Source organism: Elephantulus edwardii, unplaced genomic scaffold (genome assembly GCF_000299155.1).
Source record: "Elephantulus edwardii isolate Elephantulus edwardi_28Jun2011 unplaced genomic scaffold, EleEdw1.0 scaffold00029, whole genome shotgun sequence".
Classification (NCBI taxonomy): Eukaryota; Metazoa; Chordata; class Mammalia; order Macroscelidea; family Macroscelididae; genus Elephantulus; species Elephantulus edwardii.
Genome location: NW_006399779.1, coordinates 10,607,820 through 10,628,587, shown reverse-complemented (window position 1 = coordinate 10,628,587; position 20,768 = coordinate 10,607,820). Strand labels below are relative to the sequence as shown.

General features: G+C 36.6%; 1 protein-coding gene and 1 pseudogene across 1 annotated transcript in view; one reads left to right on the top strand and one right to left on the bottom strand.

Moving 5' to 3' along the window:
* Positions 1-20,768, top strand: part of CCDC73 (coiled-coil domain containing 73) — a 107,143-nt gene that overhangs the window by 13,941 nt on the left and 72,434 nt on the right. The window contains exons 2-4 of the mRNA XM_006883784.1: positions 317-388; positions 15,380-15,451; positions 19,398-19,433. Of these exons, the coding sequence (XP_006883846.1) occupies positions 317-388; positions 15,380-15,451; positions 19,398-19,433 (180 nt within the window). The remainder of the gene's footprint in view (positions 1-316; positions 389-15,379; positions 15,452-19,397; positions 19,434-20,768) is intronic.
* Positions 13,286-14,045, bottom strand: LOC102864265 (annotated as a pseudogene).

The window sequence follows — 20,768 nt, the reverse complement described above, 5'->3', positions numbered from 1 at the left end:
ACTGCTTTTTCTATCTCTAGTAATATCTAGTAGAGTCCTTCAGTGGTGCACCAGTTAAGCACTTGACTACTATTCAAATGTCTGATGGTTCAGACCCTCCCAAAAATGCCTTCAAAGATAAGGTTGGAGATTCCTGTGGGAAAGTCACAGCATTGAAGTCTCTGTGGAGCAGTTCTGCTTTCCGCACAGGTAGTCACCATGAGTCTGGATTGATTTGACATACCAACATTAACCGGAAAGAGCTGAAATTGTTTAAGTCTTAAGAGTTTTAATTTATTTTTCACATCATATAATTTTCATTTTTCTTTTTAACCAGGAAGCAGAAACACAATATGAAGAGCATATTGGTAAAATTATTGTGGAGATGCAAGAACTTAAATGGCAAAAAGTGAGTACTTTTTCCTTAGGTTAATATTTTTAGAAATTTTTAATTATTTTTGAATCCTTACTGAAATGTTAATTTTTCAATTCCCTAAACATATTTAGAAAGAGTACATTATAACTACCAAAAGGGTCAGCTATGAGTTGTTTGTGCCCATTTAGGGTTAATAGGGAACCCCACTGCCAAATCAACTCTCTAGGCTAGACTCCACCAGTGCCTCTGAGAGAGAAGATGAGTTATTTTCAGTTCTGATTAATAGCCTTAGAAACCCAACAGAGAACAATTATGAGTGTGGTTCCAGTCCACCAGTTACTCCATAGGAGAAAGAAGGACATTTCTCCTCCTGTGTGATTTGCTACCTCTGGAAACTGGCTGAGGCATCAACTTTGAATTAGTTCTGACTTGAAAGCACTTAATAACAATGTTATCTTAAAAAAATGTAACTAAATTTTAAGTACTTTTAATAACATTTATATTTCCAAAACCTGAGAATAAAAATTCTTTCTGGCTTTCTGATATAATAACACTGAGATAATACTCTCAAAATTCATTTTTTCTGTAGGGCACACTGGTAGCTTTGTCCATAAAGAGTTGTGCTGATAATCCAAAGGTGACATCTCTCTGGTGGTTCAAATCCACTAGTAGCTCTGAGGCTCAAAGATGGGCAATCTTTTCCTTTGCAATTTACAGCTTCTAAGACCTGCTGGAGGGTTCCAGTTCAGCTATGAGTCAGTTCCAACTTGATGGCAATGTGATTGAGTGAGAGAGATACACACACACACACACACACACACACTCACACTCACTCTCACTCTCTCTCTCTTTCTTACACACACAAACTCACTCTCTCTCCTTCTCTGTCTCTCTCTCTCTTTCATGGATGTACTTCCATATGCTATCTTACACTTACCTTACATAGATACCTGTGTATCAACAATTTTCTGTTACTATTACTGCAGAATTTCTTGTCTCATATCTTCTCTGTTGGACTAGTAGGCCCAGTGATAAATAAAGGGTTGAAGTTGTTAATGATTTCATCTTATTTGGATTAACAATCAGCACTTTTGACACCGACAGTCAGGCAATCAAAACAGATCAAAAGATGATTTTAATTGGGAAAATCTGCGTTCAAAGACCTCTCCAGAGTGCTAAAGAGCAACTTTGTCAGTCTAAAGACTAAGGGGAAACTGATTCAAGCCGTAGTCTTCTCAGTTGGTTGCTATGCATGTGAGAGCTGGACAGTAACAAAGGATGACAGTAAAAGGGTTGACGCCTTTGAGTTGTGGTGCTGGAAAAGAACATTGTACTCTTTTGTACTCTGAGGAATGGACTGTCAAGGAAACAAGTCTGTCCTGAAGAAAGTGAAACTAGTGTGCTCCTTGAAGGTAAGGATGATGAGACTTCATCTCACTTACTTTGGGTAAGTTTTCAGAATGTGCTAGTCTTGGGAGAAGGACATCTTGCTTGGAAAGGTAGATGATCAGCACAAGAGAGGAAGATTCTTTGTGAAATGAATTGACAGCAATAAACACAGGTGTACATACATCTGTTTGTACCACGACTCTGGCCTATTTAGGGTATATTCCCTGTAGTGGGATAGCTGGGTCAACTGGTATTTCTATTAGCAACTTTTTGAGAAAGCTCCAGACTACCTTCTATAGTAATTGTACCATTTTACATTCCCACCATCAGTGAATGAAAGTTCTGATCTCTCCATGTCCTTGTCAGTATTTGTTGTTTGCTGCCCAGTTGAACTTTGTTATTGTTGCTAGAATGATATGGTATCTCATAGTTGTTTTAATTTTTATCTCTCTAATAGAGCTTTTCAACATTTCTTTATCTGTCATCTGAATTTTTTCTTTGCTGTAATGTCTGTTCCAATCTTGTGCACATTTTTTTCTTTTTCCTTTAATCAGATCCAACTGGCACAGGAGGAGATTGCCCCTCCTCCAGCTGAGCATCTGGTGGATTTGAACTGTACGCCTTCAGGATTGCAGTGCAATTTATGGCCACTAGGCCACAAGAGTTCCCTTCTCATGCACATTTTGTGATTGGGTTGGTTGCCTTTTTCTTGTGTAAGTGCTAGAGGATTCTATAAAGTTTAGTTAAGAGTCTTTATAAGATATGTTATTGCCAAATGCTTTTCCCAGTCTGTGAGTTTGCTTTTTACCCTGTTGGAGAAGTTTTTAGATGTGCATAGAGAGTTGAATGTCCCATTCAACAATTTTATCATCTCCTGGTTGTAGGTATTTTGTTATGCTTCAAAGTTTGTCCATGCTGTAGATTAGGGCTTCTAAAGTTGTTCCTAGCTTTTCTCTGATGAATTTTATAACCTTTGGTTTTACTCCTAGGTTGCTGATCCACTTTGAGGTAGGTGGTTGATTTGTTCGTTTGTTTTATATAATGATATGTGAATCTTGCCTCAGTTTTCTGATTTTGCCAGCACTATTTAAGAGGCTGTTATCTCTTCCTTTAGCTGATATTGACTCCTTGTGAAAATAAATTGACCAATAGTGTGTTGACTTCTTGGTTCTTGATTCTTTTCACCTGGTTCTATGTGTCTGTCACTGTATCATCAGACTGTCTTGACCACCATGGCTGTGTGATAGGACTTGAGATCAGGAAGTATAATGCTTCTTTCACTTACTCAGAGTCTGTTTACATTCCAGATAAAACTAGAATTGTCTTTTCTATCTCACTGAAGGATGGAGTTGATATCTTTTAGGATTGCATTGGACTTCTAGATTGCTTTTGGTTAGAATTATCATTTTTACAATATTGAGTCTTCTTATTCATGAGCAACAAATTGTAACACTGAGAATAATTGAGAATCATAGAACACTTGATTGTGTTCATGCAAAACCAGGAAGCTGTTTTCAGAATAGAGAAAAGGAATGCTGCATGGTTCAAAATCAAGAAAGGAGTGTATCAGCATTGTATCTTTTTTCCATATCTTTCCAAACTCTATGCAGAACAGATCATTCAGGAGGCTGGACTTTTTTTGAAGAAGAATATGGCATCAGGATTGGAGGAAGACTTAATCAACAATTTGTGTCATGCAGATGATACCCTTCAATATGAATTGCAACTCAACAACAAGAAAACAAAGATTCTCACTACCAGGCAAATAAGTACTATCATGATAGATGGAAAAAAGATTGAGATTGTTAACAATTTCATGTTGCTCATGTCCATAATCTACACTCTTGGCACCAGCATCCAGGAGAGCAAAAGATGAGTTGCATTGGGAAAATCTGTTGTCAAAGACCTCTCCAGAGCTCTCAGATGTAATAACATCAGTCTAGAGACTAAGGTGCACCTGATACAGGCCATGGTCTTCTCAGTTGCCTGCTGTATGACATCTAAGAATCACAGAAGAAAAATCAACGCCTTTGAATTGTGGTGCTGGATAAAAGAATTAAACATATACTATATCATGGGTTGCCAGGAGAACAAACAGGTCTGTCCTAGAGAGGGTGAAACCAGGTTGCTCCTTGGAGGCAAGGATTTTTAAGTTCTATCTCACATAATTGAGGCATATTGCCAGATAGGACCAGTTCTTGAAGAAGGATATCATGCTTGAAAGGGTAGAGGGTCTGCACAGGAGAGGAAGACCCTGTTTGAGATGAATTAACACAATGACTCTTGCAATGGAGACAGGTGTGTCAGTGATGGTGAAGTTGGCTCAGGATAGGGCAGAGTTCAGAGCCATTTTTTATAGGGTTGCTATGAGTTGCAGTCGACTCAGTGGCATATAACAATATCCATGATCATGGAATGTTTTTCATTTCTCTAAGTCTTTGTTTCTTGTAATTGTGTTTTGTAATTTTTCTTTATGTAAGTCTTTTGTGTCTCTAGTTTTATTTCTAAATATTTCATCTTGTGATTAGCTATTGTAATTGGCATTATTTTTATTAGTTACTTTTCTATATTATCTTTGTTACTGTAGAGCAGTCAAACAGATTTTTGTATGTTTGTCTTATATCCTGCTACTTTGCACTGAACTGGTTGACTGTCTAATATTTTTCTTGCAGAATCTGTTATGTTGTTGTGTACCATCAAGTTGGAACTGACCCATAGCCAACCCTGCAGTAGGTTTTCAAAGGCAGTTAATTGCACGGGAAGAGATTGCCTATCTTTCTCCCACAGAGCATCGAGTGGATTTGAACCTTATGCCTTTGGGATTGCAGTACAGCTTCTTACCACTAGGATCTTATTATATCACCTGCATATAAAGATAATTTTACCTCCTATTTGCCAATTTGGATGCCCCTTATTTCTTTCTCTTGGCTTATGGCTCTCACTAAGCCTTCCATGACAGTATTGAATAGGAGTGCTGGTTGTGGCCATTCTTGCCTAGTTTCTGTTCTTAAGGGGAATGCTTTTAATTTCTTTCTATTGAGAACGTTGTTGGTAGGCTCTTTCCCCCATGTATACTTTACACTGTATTGTGGAAATTATCCTCTATTCCTATTTTTTTGAGTGTTTTCTTCAGGAAGAGGTGTTGGATGTTGTCAAAGGCCTTTTATGCATCAATTGATAGGATCATGTAGTTCTTGTTCTTTGCTTTGTTAATGTGATGAGTTACATTAGTTAGCTTTCTTATGTTGAACCATCCTTGCATACCTGTTATGAATCCCACTTGGTTATGATGAATTATTTTTTTAATATACTGTTTGATTCTTTTGGCCAGGGTTATTTTTACTTTTAAAGGAATCATCATACTGTCTTCCATAGTGGTTTTTTAATTTTATAATCCTTCCATTACTGTATGAAAGTTCCAGGTTTATCCATAGTCTTGCCAGTATTTTTTGTGCTCTGATTTTTGAAAACTAGCAATACCAGAAATGATCCAAGCCCAAAAAATGAAATTCCTTAGAAGCAAGTGTGTGTGTGTGTGTGTGTGTGTGTGTGTGTGTGTGCACGTGCGCGTGCTTTGTTTAAATACTTTGGGCCCGTTATCAGGAGAGGCCAACTTGTGGAGAAGGACATATTACTCATAAAAGTGGAAAGTCAGTGAAGGAGACTGTCAGGGAGATGTACTGACAGTGACTGTAACAGTAGACTTCAGCCCAGCAGAGGCTGTGAGAATATCATGTTATCAGACATGAAACAAATCCATGAAATAGAAATTCCTTGGAGTTCAGCTACTGGACTAGTGGTCAAAAGTATTTGCCAGAATTCTTTCTAACGTGGTCTCAAGGAATTCCCACTTACTCCCAGGGTCTTTTTCAGATGCCCCTGTCTTTTACTTTTACGTCACGTAGAGGAAAAACAACTATGCAAGTTGACAACAAAACAAAATATTTATTTCATGAGTGCCTTGGAATACTTTGCCAGGTTTGTGTGAAGTAAGGAAGTGTCCAGATCAGAAAAAGAAAAAAAATTCAACTTAATAAGGATAACTTTAACAAGTTTGTATGGTGAAAGCTGAAGAAGAGTCTTCAGAGTTAGAGGTAATATTTTCAAAAGAATTAGATTCAGTTTATTGTTGATTTTCTCTACTTGCCCTCAGGATTGAGAATGATTAATGATGTTTATTAGTGAAGAGTAATGTTTTGCCAAGATCTCTAATAATTGTCCCAATAAAATGAGTATGCTGGTTATAGAAATTTCTCACATTGGGAATACTAAATCAAACAAAAAGGTTTTTTGTCTGTTCTTAGAGCTACAACTCTCCGGTGAGAAAGTTTCAATCCAGCTTGGGAAGAATTATCAAAACAAATTCAAAATCCAAAGCAAGCTAACTTAGAAAATCTATTGAGAGACATTCAAAGTGATCCTGAGACTTGAGTTTCTGGGTATAATAGTTTTACCAGGAGTGTACTGGTAGTAAATGTGATGTGCACTATAGATATTTACAGTAAAAAAAATACCCTACAGGTGGCTCAGGACAGGGCAGGATTCCGAGCTGCTGTTCATAGGGTCACTGTGCGTCTCAGGCAGCTCAACAGCACATAACAACAACAACAACAATGCTAATTGAGTGTAGCATTTAATTACTTGTTCTGAGTGATTTTGTATAAAATTTTTGCAAAGTTTTATTGAGGTCCTCTGGTGCCACCAAGTGTTCATCCTGAAATGCTAGTGATCATGTTAAAATTTACAACTATTCCCTCCCTTCCCCACCCCAAATGTTTTTAAGATTCTAGAGCCAATTGTGGGCATTCCAAATAGCCTTTTAAAATATCCTCAATAATTATTCTTTAGGAGTTCCATGGGAAGAACTGAAGTACTTCTTTTTTGCCATAATGATCAACCAGAGCATTTCTTTTAGCTGTCATTCTATGTTTTCTACCTACCATCTTAGGAAGCATTACAACCTTTAAAACTTTTGACTATGTTTAAAAGGGATAATTGTTGAGGTTTTTGTTATTGTTAGGTACCATCAAGTCAACTATCTGAACCTTGCCTTTTCCTGTGCCATCTTCACCATCTCTGATATACTTAGATCCATTGCTTCACTGTATCAATCCATCTTGGAAAGATTTTCTTCTCCTTCTTTGACCCTCCACTTTCCCCAGCATGATGTCTTTTACCAAGGATTGGTCCCTCCTGACAGCATGTAAAAGTATGTGAGACAAAGTTTTGTCATCCTTACCTCTCAGAAGCACCCTGATTCACTTCCTCTATGATAGATTTACTTCTCCTTTTGGCAGTCCATAGGATAGTCAGTACTTTTCTCCAACATCACAATTCAAAGTCATCGATTCTTCTTCTGTTATCCTTATTCATTGTCAAATTCTTAGATTTATAGGAAGTAATTGAAAATATCATGGCCTGGATGTTGTTGTTGTTAGGTGCTGTCAAGTCATAGATGACTCTTAGTGACCCTCCACCTTCATCTTTAAACTGATATTGTCACTCTTTAGCACTTTGGAGAGAAGTCCTTGACAGCAGATTTTTCCAGGGCAGACGGTCTTTTGCTTTCTTGACTGTTGTTGTTATGGGTGTTAATTATGGATTAAAATAAGGTGAAATCATTGAGAATGTAAATTTTTTTCCATCTATGAAGATACAGAATTTCCAGTTCTTCTTACTGAAGTAAGAAGCTCTAATTTTTTCTACCAAAGTCATGGACTGCCAAAAATATACCTGCTATCACTGTATTATGTTAACCTTATTATCTCTTGGTAATCGACAACATCTGCTCTGTGTAGTCATTTCTTTTATGTGAGCTGACTTGGAAAGGAGTCATATTGTAGAGATCAATTGAGACAGTTAAGCATATTCTGCTTGATTTAGTTTGAAAAAAGATTAATCCATAAACAAGATTTAATCCAGATTTTCTCAGGAGCATTCCATTTGAGACATAGTGAGTGTTTGGTCAAAGATACTATCTATGGAATTCCCTTCCTTGGGCAAGGGAAACAAGTAACAGATTTTTCAGAAACTTTAACAACATTGAATGGAATTAAGAGAGAATCCTATCTACTTAAAAATACTTTTGAGCTATAAACTTTACCTCTTCTTTAATGTTCAGTTTTAAATGGTATTGGATAAATCTATGTAGTGGTATAGGTGAGTGGATCTGAATCTATTGCCAAATACCAGTAGAACTTTTTATCCACAAAAGGTGAAACTTTACAGAAATCTTCAATTTGGTTTGATCCATGCACAAAGATACCAGTAGGTTAGTGTTAAGGTAGCTGTGATGTGATTAGTTATAGTCTGAAATGTGATATGGAATATATCTCTATATTGTTAGAGAAACCCCTACTTCAATAATACATTGACTCTGAGGGAACAGTTATATGATAATGTCAGTGTTTAATATAGTGATAAACATTTAAAACATTTTCTTTTAATATTTAAAGCAATCTCTTTGTCAGTTTAAGAGAAAATTACGTATATGATTTCCTCATAAATAGTGTCATTGATTTACCCACATAATTTTTCCCCTTCATTTTTCTTAGCTATTTTTGTTAGGTTCTTTCAAATGGACTCTGAATAAGAATGACCCTGTGACCCTGCTGCTGTAACTAAGCCTGTCTCTATTCAGTCCATCTTACTTGGCTTCTTTCTCTTTTTTGGCTGACCCTCTACTTTTGCAAGCTTGTTTTTCTTCTCCTGGGACAGGAGCCCTCTTAAGAACATCTTTATAGTATTCTCTGCTTTCAGCCAAGATTCATTTAATGTGAGCAGTGATATCCCTCATTTCTAAGTTTCTTCTGAATCTAGTTTTAATTTATGGCAGTTTTTGTCAACTTATAATTTTAGCTAGATTTTAATAACCTGCAACAAGATCTTACTTGCATGTGATATTTATGATGTTCATTAATTTCCACATTCTGTTAGATCATCTTTTTTTCTGGAATGGACACAAATCCTACAGGGGAAAAAATGGAAAGTGATTGCACAGGAGACACGATGAAACTAAGCTCTGATTTCTCAGCAGAAACCATGCAGATAAGAAGGCAAAAGGATGATACATACAAGACTCAGAGAAAAAAAAAATTCTGACCAAATATACCCATAAAAATATTCCCACAAATATGATGATGAAATTAGAACACTTCAAGATAAATAGAAACTAAGGAGATTTGTGAAATGTAGGACAATTTAAAAGAAATCATATAAGGAGTAACCTAGCATATATGACATAATCATTCAGAAACTGACATTTGTGAAAGCACAAAGGATAATAAACAAACACTAAAAATAGAGTACCAGAGATATTAGTATATAAATGAGGACAACTGCATTATGAAAAAAGGGAATAAGGTGTATAGTTTCAGAATGTCTAATGGAGAGGAAATAAAGGTGATCTCAGGACAAAGTGAACTGGCTTTGACTTGAGAATAAAATAATAATTTATAGGCTAACCTTAAAAAAATTAATAGGGAGTTCTGGTGGCCTAGTTGCAAGAAGCTACATTACAATCCTGAGGGTGCATGGTTTATATCCACAAGATGCTCCACTGGAGAAGGAAGGGCAACCTCCTCCTGTGCCAATCAGATCAAATTCAATGGCACACAAGAAAAAAAATAAAAAAATTAAAAAATAATGATTATTCATAAAAAAGTAATTTTATAAAAATAAAAGGGGAATCATAAAGACTGAGTAAACATGAAAACAACAGTAATGAGTGAAATGATGAGGAAAGCTATAAACAGAATGCACTCAGCACAGAAAAGTAAGTGGAACATAGAAATCAACACCATAATAAAAGAGTATAGAAAAATGAACAGCCATAAAACCATACCTATCCATATACTGTCTGTAAGAGACACACCTTAAACAGAAGGACACAGATAGACAAAAAAGGAAAGAGTTGAATAAAACATATCAACCAAATGGCAGTTAAAAAAGAGCAGAAGTAGCAATATAAATTCCTGATAAAAATAGACTTCAAGGCAAAAAGCAGAAGACACAAGAAAGTACATGATATGATCAGAGGACCAATTGAACAAGAGGACATTATGATAATATCTATATCCAATGACAGAGCTGAAAGATAAAACTTGAACAGATTTGAAGAAAAAAAAAGAGACGACCCTATGATAACAGTGGTTTAGTACACCTCTATCAATAAAGGACAGAACAGCTAGAAGCCAGTTGAATGAAGACAAAGTATTAAACAACAATTAACTCATTTGATCTAGACACTTCACTCTATAAGAGCACAGTGTTCATTTTTTTCTCCCCAGTGCATTCTGGACATTCTCCAGAACAGACCATGTGTTAGGTCACAGAGCAAACCTTAATAAATTAAAAAAGTGTCATAATACAGCAAAAAAATCTTCTCAGGTCACAATGTTATAAAATCAGAAAAGAACAACAGGAATATCAAGCAGGAGAAAAAGCCAAGTGTATGGAAACTAACACCTTCCTTGAACACTACAAATAGTAATATAAATAAAAAAGAAACTAAAAAGTTTCTTAGTACAAATGAGAATGAGAGCAGAGCATACCAAAATCTTTGGAACATAGCAAAGGCAGTACTCTGAGGTCAATTTATAGCAATAAGTACACATATCAGAAAGGACAAAAAAGGAAAATCAACACCTTAACCCAACATCTCCAATAATTAGAAAAAGAAAAATAGTTGACCCTACAGGCTTCAGTAGAAAGAAAATAATAAAGAGTAGGGCAGAAATCAGTGAAACAGAAAACAGAGTAACAGTAGAATTACTAAAACTAGAAGTTGTTCCTTGAAAGGATTAGTTAAACCCACCAAGCCCCTGGTAACTCTAACAAAAAAGATAAAAATAACGTGAATGAGGAATGAAATGGGTAATGTCACAACACGACCAACTGACATAAAAAAATGATTAATAGAATACTATGAAGAATATTCCAGCAAATTTGAAAACTTGAAAGAAATGAGCAGAGTTTTAGAAAATCATTGACTCCCTAAACACAGTGATAGAAAATTTGAACAGAACCATTACAGAAGAATAAACTGAACAGGTCATTAAATCGCTCCCAACCAGAAAAAGTCCTGGCCCAGATGACTTCACTGTTAAATACAGGGTTTCAGAGAGGACATGGCATCTATTGTACTCCGATTATTTAAGAATTTAGAAAAAAATGGAATACACCTGAATTCTTGCTATGAAGGTAGCATAAGCTTGATACTAAAGTCAGACAAAGATATTACTAAAAGAGAAAATTGGAAACCAACTTCACTCATGGACTCATGTGCAGAAATTCTCAACAAAACCCTAATAAATAGCATCAAGCATCATAAAAAATTTATAATCATAAAGTGAGATTCTTATTACGTGGTACAAGGATGGTTCAACATTAGGAAAACAATCAGTGTAATCCACCACATAAAACAAAGGAAAGTAAACACACAATCATATCAATAATGCAGAACAAATCCTTGACAAAACACAACATTTTTCCTCATAAAAAATGCTCAATAGAAGAGAAATTCCTCAACATAAAAGCCTATATATAAAACCAACTGCAGAGTTTGCTCTCAGTGGAGACAGATGGAAGGCATTCACCTTTGTGTATGGCAATCAGAAAAGGTTCTCCTTTAACTACTTCTTTTCAGTATTAGAAGCCCCAACCACAGAAGTAAGGTAAGAAAAGAAAATAAAAGACATCCAAATAGGCAAAGAGAATAAAATTTATACATATATATATTTTTTTTTTCAGATGATTTGATCCTACATATAGACTATTTCAAAGATTTGGTCAGAATGTTACTGGATCTGATTGCCCAGTTCAGTAAAATGGCGCATGGTACAAGATCAACATATGTGGAGTTTGTCTCTCAGTATGTCTTTTCTAGTGTAGATGACTACATTACTGTGCAAGTGAAGCATGTTGGCCTGTTCACAAGGGGATTACCTATCAACCATTTCACAAGGAGATTGGCCAGTTTCAGCAATCTACAGGAGGATTGGTTGATCTTGTCAAGAAATTAAACAGCTCTAGCTGCAGACAATAGGAATTTTATTTGCACCAGAAAAGATGGAATTCTTTCCCTAGTCAGAGAAGAGAGACCTCCCCAAATTAGTGAAACCCATATTGATTCCAACTACCATAATAAATCAAGAGATACATATATTTTAGTGGATAAATCAACATAATATTTAGCAATGTGCAAGCAGATAATAATAGTAATTACCAATTTTAGATCTAGTATTTTTAGTAACCATAATTATTGGATAAAAATAGCAAAAATGTTATCTTGAATATAAAGGACAAAATACAGTCTCTGTGAAATATCTCAGTCACAAAAGGGCAAATACTGCATAGTGCCACTATTGTAAAATGGGACTGACATAGAGGTTGGTGGGAGACTGAGAAAGATGGGATAAATTATGTATACTGCATTGAAACAGATTGGAGAGAGAACTGTTTAAAAGGTATATATGATTAGGTATTATTGTCATGACATGAGTCCAGAACAAAGGCTGCATAGTGGAGTGGACTTGGAGGGAGGTATTGTATAACAATGAAAGAATTTTTCTTTTACTTTTCAAAGAGAAGAATGAACTGGAGGGGAGGGGTGGGCAAGAAGAAAAGTGCAACAATGAATGAATGGAAATCCAAAATCTCTGTAAATTTTCATTAAAATTAATAATAATAATAAAGAGGAAAAAATACAGTCTCCACCAAAAATAGGGGAGTGGAGGAAAGAGAAATAGAAATATATGTGGTTTTTTTTTTTTACTTTCATTATGGCCCTGTAGTAATTTTTGTTTAAAATATTTTAATTAATTTCAAGAAATCTTAAGTTGTCATATACTTTGCTGATGAAACTTTTCTAAGATTAAGATGGCTTTGGAAATTCCAAGACTATAGTCTGCTATGTGTTGTTATGTGTTATCCAGTGCACTACAACTCAGTGATCCTATGAACAGTAGATCAGAACCTTACCCTCTCCTACACCATCCTCATGATCTGTCACATGCTCAAGCTCATTATTACAGCCACTGTGTCGATCCATCTTGTTGAAGATCTTCCTCTCTTTCTCTGACCTTCCACCTTTCTGAGCTTAATGTCCTTTTTTTTAAAGAACTAGGCCGTCCTGATAATGCCCAAAAAATGCGAAAGTTTCATCAGCCTTCTTTTTTTTTTTTTTGAAAAGTATAACTACTCATTTATTGGCAATCTCTTTAGGATAACTATCTTTAATCTCTAGTATTATGTCATATGTATCATTAAATATCTTCCTAAAAGTTACAAACTAAAATTAGAAATTAAAGTTAAAAAAATAAAAATAATTTACAATTATAAAAATAATCTCGGTCTCCAATATTGTCACATTATTACCCTTTGTAAGTAACATTGATCTTACTGTTCCAAGTAGATAACATAAAAATTGTTTTATATAATGCTATTCACAAAGTAAAAGTATCTTAGCAACTTTAAAACTATCTCTTTAGATACTGTGATTTAAAATTACTTCCTAAATACAATAATCAGGCATATTTTTCTTCAGTCACTCTTAAAATTGTTACTCTGCTTGAGGATTATTTTCCAATATCTTTTCCATTGATTCATCTGCATCTTGGTATGAGTTAAGAGGTGAGCTTTGAGGTTATTTGACTGAATACACTTCCTTTGGCAGCCACGAAAAGGGCTCAGAAAACGCTTCTCCCCAGTGTGGATGTGCACATGGATATGCAAATTGAAGTCCAATAAGAGCACTTTCAACATCTTTCATATGTGCACTGGAAGGGCTTTTCTCCAGTGTGAACAAGAAAATGTTATTTTAGTTTGGAGCTCTGTGTGAAAGCTCTCCCACATTCTGCACACCTGTGGTCTTGGGAACATGCAATAAGATATGCTTTCTCAGGGCAGCTTTATCCTTAAACTTTCTTTTACATCCAGTCTGAGGATGCATGATTATTTCCAGATAATCACATCCTGGATTTTTTTCTTGGCTTTATTTTAGCAAATTCTGCCATCTGCTTAGGATCAGCTAAGTCAATCCCAGGTATTTTACCAGGAGGAAATTCCTTGTCAGTCATGTACTCAGAATATTCCCTGACAATCTTCTGATTGCATTCTTTTTTTTCCTTCTCCATGGATTCCAAAGAACACTTGAGAGATGTGTTGTCTTCAATACCTATTGAGCAAAATCTTGTTCTGACTCGTCACTCAGACATTCTATGCACTTAATGAAGTCCTCTATCTGGATTGGCTCAGAAAATTCACCTCTTATGTAACAGTCAGGAACGGAGTACAGCTTCATCAGATATTGTCCACATTGATTTACTAGGTTGCTTTTTTGTTGGTTGTGCCTGGCTCAACTTGACTTGGGTTGCCATAGTCTCATGGAACCCTTTCCATCTTCTTCCTCATGGAAACTCCTCTTTGGTCTTGTCTTCAGTTGCTGGTCCATATCTTACGTGCTTCCTTCCTCCTTGAAGATTTTTACTGCAAACTGTCAGTCACTTCTAAGAAGTAGTGATCTGGGTAAATGCTCTTCAGCAACGTCATTCTCAAGGCACTCAGATACCCATTCTTCACTAAGAAGCATCCAAATTGCATTTCAAACAATCTGCAAGACAGATTTGTTCTTTAAGCAGTCCATAGAATAGTCAGTACTATTCTCTAAAACCACAGTTCAAATGAATTAGTTATTCTTTTGATCATCCTTATTCATTGTTCAACTTCTAGATAGATGTATGGGAAGTAATTGAAAATACCATGACTAGGATTAGGTACATCTTAGTCTTTAATATGACATCCTTACTCTTTTGGTTTCTTGATTGCTTGTACTAATGGTGGTGTTTGTGGATCCAAGCAAGATGAAATAATTGACAACTTGTAGCTGTTTTCCATCTATCATAATGTTGCCTATTGGCCCAGAGGTAAGGATTTAAATTTTCTTGCTGGCTGTACTGTGTAACATTAGCTCATAGGTGATCCTCCAGTAGGTTTTCAGAAGCTGTAAATCACAGAGGAGGAGATTACCCATATTTCTACTGCAGAGCATCTGGTGAATTTGAAACATATGCCTTAGAGTTTGCAGTGTAACTCCTTTCCACTAAGATACCGGAACTTCTTTGTTGTGTATTAATTAGAACTGGAAATTTTAATAGTTGTTCGTTAGAAAGCATTTTCCTGAAGAGAGTAAAGAAGCATGAAAAAGAGGTCAACCCAGAGCTTAACAGTAAAAACGAAACAAAACTAAAAAAAAGTCAAGTCCATTGCTGTGCATAGTCAGTCCCAACTATTTAGTTGGTTATCTGAGGCTGTAAATCTTTACAGGAAACTGCTAATCTTTCTTTTGCAGAGCAGTTACTGAGTTAGAACTACTGATATTTTGATTAATAAACAGTCCAGTAGTTTAGGTACCAAATCCCCAGGGCTCTTTAACATAAACAAAAGCAATGTGTTTTCATGAAGGAACATTTTTGTATCTTGAAGCCATGACCATTAAAATAATAATAAAAATTTCCAGAACAAAATATAATGTATGCAATAAATATGTTTTTACTATTCAAGTTATGGCATAATTAAAACTTAAAATGGAAAGAATTGCTCTAGTTTGCTAGTAATTTCTTATAATTTTTACAATAGGAAACTCTTCAGAATCAAAAGGAGACCTTAGCAAAGCAGCACAAAGAAGCAATGGCAGTTTTAAGAAAGCAGGTACTTGTGTAAATAAAGTTAAGCAAATATTACAGTTTTAAACATTTTGTTATATTACTTTCCAGTGAAGGTAATGAATATTATAACAAGCTGATTGTAAATTATTTCAGATATTTTGTAGTTGTGAGTTGATGCTATTAGTAACGCTTATAGTAGTATAGTGAATTAGTTAAAGAGAGACTAGGTAATGTTTGTTCTTGAAGGTACACATGTGTTTTCATCTGTTCTACATAATTTAGGTCAGTGTGATTTAAGTATGTTTTCTGTTTCCCCCCCCATTAGATTATTTTAGGATTTTACCTTCTCCACATTTCCCAGGATTTCAACACTGATGATACAGTTGAGAGATTTAATGTATCTTATTTATTGTTGTTGTTGTTGTTGTTAGATGTCCTTGAATCAACTATGACTCTTACCCTGTGAACAAAGATTAGAGTGTTGCTCTATCCTGCAGCTTTCTAATGATCTCTGACCACCACATTCAAGCCCACTGTTGTAGTCACTATGTCAGTCTATCTCATTGAGGGTTTTTTTCTCTTTCACTGACCTTCTACTTAACTGGTTCCTTTGTATCAACCAATAGCAACTGAAAAAGCAATATTACAATATTGTGTTACCTGCATAGTGCAGGTTGTTGCTGAGACTTCCTCCAATCTAATGTAAGTAATGAGCATAGGAAAGAGATTTCCAATTTTTTTAAAAACAATATTGCCTGATGGCTTTATGCTAATTACATTATTATTTATTTTTCCTTTTCATACTTTAGGATTTCTGTTTTAAAATGTTATTCTTTGTGAAACTGCTCTTCAATGCATATTTTTAAAAAAATGAGAATGTACATACTATTGATATAAATTATATTGTATGCATAATTTAGTTTCTTCAGATAGTGTAGATGTTAATATTTAGGGATATGATATTTCAAGCTATTCAGTCATTTAAGGAACTCTTTTTTTTCTTTTTTAAAGTTTTTATTGTTGGATGCAGATGGACTTTCATTGATGGACTCTGTTGAAAGCAGCCACATCCATGGACTGCACATAATCTTCAAAATCAGTTATCTGTTCTTCCAGCATATCTGTGCCAACTTGATCATCTTCAACTACACACTGTATCTGAAGCTTCTTAATTCCGTATCCCACTGGTACTAGCTTGGAAGAGCCCCAGAGCAAGCTGTATACCTGAACACTTCTGACACATCCTTCCAGATTTGTCATTTCAGTTTCATCACCCCAAGGCTTCATGTCTACTAAGATTGACTTGGCAACAAGTACAGACTTTTTTGGCTTTCTTTGACTCATACTGTGCAAGATGTTCTTCTCTTAGCTTCTTTGCTTCCTCAATTTCCACCTCCTCAGATCCAAAGAGATCAATGTCATCATCATCTTTACTGTCCGCAGCTCCACCTTCGGTGGTGTCTTCTACATTGTTGTTGTTTTGTGCCGTCGAGTCGCTTACAACTCATAGCAACCCTATGTACAACAGCCCTAAACTCTGCTCTGTCCTGTGCCAATCGCACTGTCTCTGACACTCCCATCCCTGTTATCCCAGTCATTGAATCAATCCACCTCATAGAGGGCCTTCCCCTCCTGCGCTGTCCCTCCACCCTCCCAAGCATGATGTCCTTCTCCAAGGACCGGTCTCTCTTCACAACATGTCCAAAGTATGTTAGACAGAGCCTCAGAATCCTTGCCTCCAAGGAGCCATCCCGTTTAACCCTTTCCAGGACAAATCTGTTTGTTTTCCTAGCAGTCCATGGTATTCTTAATACTCTTCTCCAGCACCACAGCTCAAAGACATCAATTCTCCTTCTATCCTCCTCGGTCATTGTCCAACTCTCTGATGCATAACAAGTGATTGCGAAGACCATGGCCTGTATCAGACGCACCTTAGTCTCCAGAGAGACACCATTGCTCTTCAGTACTTTGGAGAGGTCCCTAACAGCAGACTTTCCCATGGCAATGCACCTTTTAATTTCCTGGCTGCTGGTGATAAGACTGTTGACTGTGGAGCCAAGCAAACTAAAGCTGTGTACAATCTCAGTCTCTTCACCATCCATCCTGATGCTGCCAATTGGTCCATATTGTAGGCTGCACTCCTTGACCCTCTTCAGGTGCTTCAGGTCCTCTTCAGTTTCAGCAAGCAGGGTTGTGTTATCTGCATAACGCAGATTGTTGATAAATTGTCTACCAATCTTGGCCCCATATTTCTCCTCATAGAGCCCAGCCTCCCGGATAATCTGTTTTTCATATAGGTTGAAAAGGTATGGAGATAGGATGCATCCCTGGCGTACGCCCTTCCCAATTTTGAACCATGCAGTGTTCCCTTGCTCTGTTCTGACGACTGCCTCCAGGTCCAAGTATAGGTTTCGCATTAGAACGATCAAGTGTTCTGGGATTCTCATTCTTCTCAGAGTCAGCCACAGTTTGTTATGATCCATACAGTCAAATGCCTTTGCATAGTCAATCAAACACAGATAGACATTCCTCTGGTATTCCCTGCTTTCAGCTAAGATCCATCTAACATTAGCTACAATATCCCTAGTACCACGACCCCTTCTAAACTCAGCCTGGACTTCTGGGAGTTCTTTGTTGATATGCTGTTCCAGTCATTTTTGGATAATCTTCAGTAAAATTTTGCTTGCATGTGAAATCAGTGAGATTGTTCTGTAGTTTGCATATTCTGTTGGGTCAGCTTTCTTTGGGATGGGAACAAATATAGATCTCTTCCAGTCAGTTCGCCAAATGGTCGTTCTCCAGATTTCTTGGCACAACTTGGTGAGCACGTCCAGGGCAGCATCTGTTAACTGAAATATGTCAGTTGGTATACATCTATTCCTGGAGCCTTATTTTTTGCCATTTCCTTCAAAGCAGCCTGAACTACTTCTTTCATCACCATAGGCTCTTGCTCATATGTTGTTTCCTGAAATTCTCCTGTGTCTTCCAATTCCTTTTGATACAGTGACTCAGTATATTCTTTCCATCTTCTTTTAATACTTTCTGGATCATTTAACATTCTGCCGAAAGCATCCTTGATTATAGCAACTCGAGGTTTCAATTTGTTCTTCAGTTCCTTAAGCTTAAGATATGCTGAGCGAGTTTGGCCCTTTTGATTTTCTGACTCCAACTCCTTGCACATTTCATTGTAATATTTTTCTTTGTCATCCCGTGATGCCTTTTGAAATCTTCTATTCAACTCTTCAGTATCTTGAATTCTTCCTGTGTGTCTTCTACTTTAGCAGGGCCGTATTTGCCCAGTGCTTTCTTCACTCTTGGCAGGCTGGCCTTTTCCTTCTTGTAATACGATTGATGTGATTATAACAATGTAGGGCATGACAGAAGTCGGCAGGTGGGGTTCTGGAGATGGCTTCAAACACCGCCACATCTGCTTGTGATGGCACATATTTCTCAATGTACCTCTTGTCGGCCAGGTAATCATTGAGGACCTGGAGGCCAGTGGTAGTCTTGAGGTCTCTGAAGCCCATGATGTCTGCTGTACCTGGAGCTAGGCAGCAGCAGAGGCCAAGAAGAGAGAAGGCAGTCGGCCCCAAGCACTTAGAGGGGGGAGAGGGAAAGCTAAGGAACACTTTTGAAGAGGAAAACGAAACTTTTTTTTATTTTTAAAAATTTATTGAGGTAGTCTTCTACCTGCCAAGCAGCTGATGAGTTTGAACTGCCAACCTTTTAGTTTGCACCCAGATGTTTAACCACTAAGCTACCAGGCTCCTCTGGGAAAATGGAACTTTTAAGGATAACTACTTTTTCTAACTTGAGTAATTAAAGTGTCATTTATTTTAGTAACTGCTTCCCCATTTTATATTTTTAATTTTCTGAAAATCAAATTGATATATTTATTTCAGTATAGGCATATAACAGCTTTCTGTAGTTTCACTCACCAATATAATTAGTATGTACTTACCTATATTTTAATTGTTACATTTTTTCAGTTACAAATGAAGGTGTGTGCCTTAGAAGAAGAAAGGGTATGTATTATTTTAAAAAGAATTTAAAGTATATATAAATACACTTGATTATCATAATGGAAAGCACTAATAATGGAAATTACTGATTGCTTAAAATCTTAGAAACTGAATAGACCCAAGGAAATTGCTACCTGACTCTAACTACTTCCTCATCATTATGTGGAACTGACACATAGCCAACCCTCTGGTGGGTTTTCAGCCACTGTTTATTTCACAGGAGAAGAATACCTATCTTTCTCTTCTAGAGCAACTAGCTAATGGATTCAAACTGCTTACTTTTGGTTTGCCAGTGCAACTCCTTACCCACTATGACACCAGAGCACTCTTACAATATTATAATTAAGAATATTAATACCTGGTCAGAAACTAGATCCAGTCCATGGTCTTCGCAATTACTTGCTATATATCAGAGAGCTGGATAATGACTAAGGATGACAGAAGAATTGATGCCTTTGAGTTGTGATGTTGGAGAAGAGTCTTGAACATACCATGGACCACCAAGGAAAAAAATAGATCTGTCCTGGAGAGGGTGAAACCAAGTTTCTCTTTAGAGGCAAGGATTTTGAAGCTCCGTCTCACATACTTTGGGCATGTGACTAGGAGAGACCAGTCTTTGGAGAAGGACATCATGCTTGGAAGGGTAGAGGGGCAGTCTAGGAGAAGAAGACTCCAGATGAGATGGACTGACATGGAAACTGGCGCAGTAGGATTAGGTGTGTCAAGAATCAGGGAGACTGGCTCAGAATAGGGAAGGATTCAGAGCTATTGTACATAGGGTCACTATGACTTGCGGGCAACTTGATGACATATAGAAACAACAAGCAAGATTAAATGATTCTCTGACAGTCTGTTGAACTGGCAGAGATGAGAGGAGAAGCCAGATATCTTCAGCCTCAAGTTAAGTTATTGTTCTTTCTGCTCACTGATGTTTTGTTAATAATGTAAGTGCTTTTTAGCATAATTCTGTTCTTTAAAAAATCTTCAATCATTTGGATATGAGTATAACTGACAAAGTGGACACAAATCTGAATAAACTTATAGATTAATCTGGCTATGTCATAGTTACTACTCTGTGCAGTTACTTGCTATGCATAAGAAAGCTGGATGATAATAAGGATAAGAGAAGAAGGGTCGATGCCTTTGAGGTGTGGTACTGGAGAAGAGTGTTGAACATATTGTGGACTGCCTGAAGAACAAACAGGTCTGTCCTGGAGAGGGTGAAACCAGACTGCTCCCTGGAAGCAAGGATTTTGAGACTCCATCTCACACACTAAGGACGTGTGGCAAAAAGGGATCGATCCTTGGAAGGGTAGATGAACAGCACAAGAGAAGACC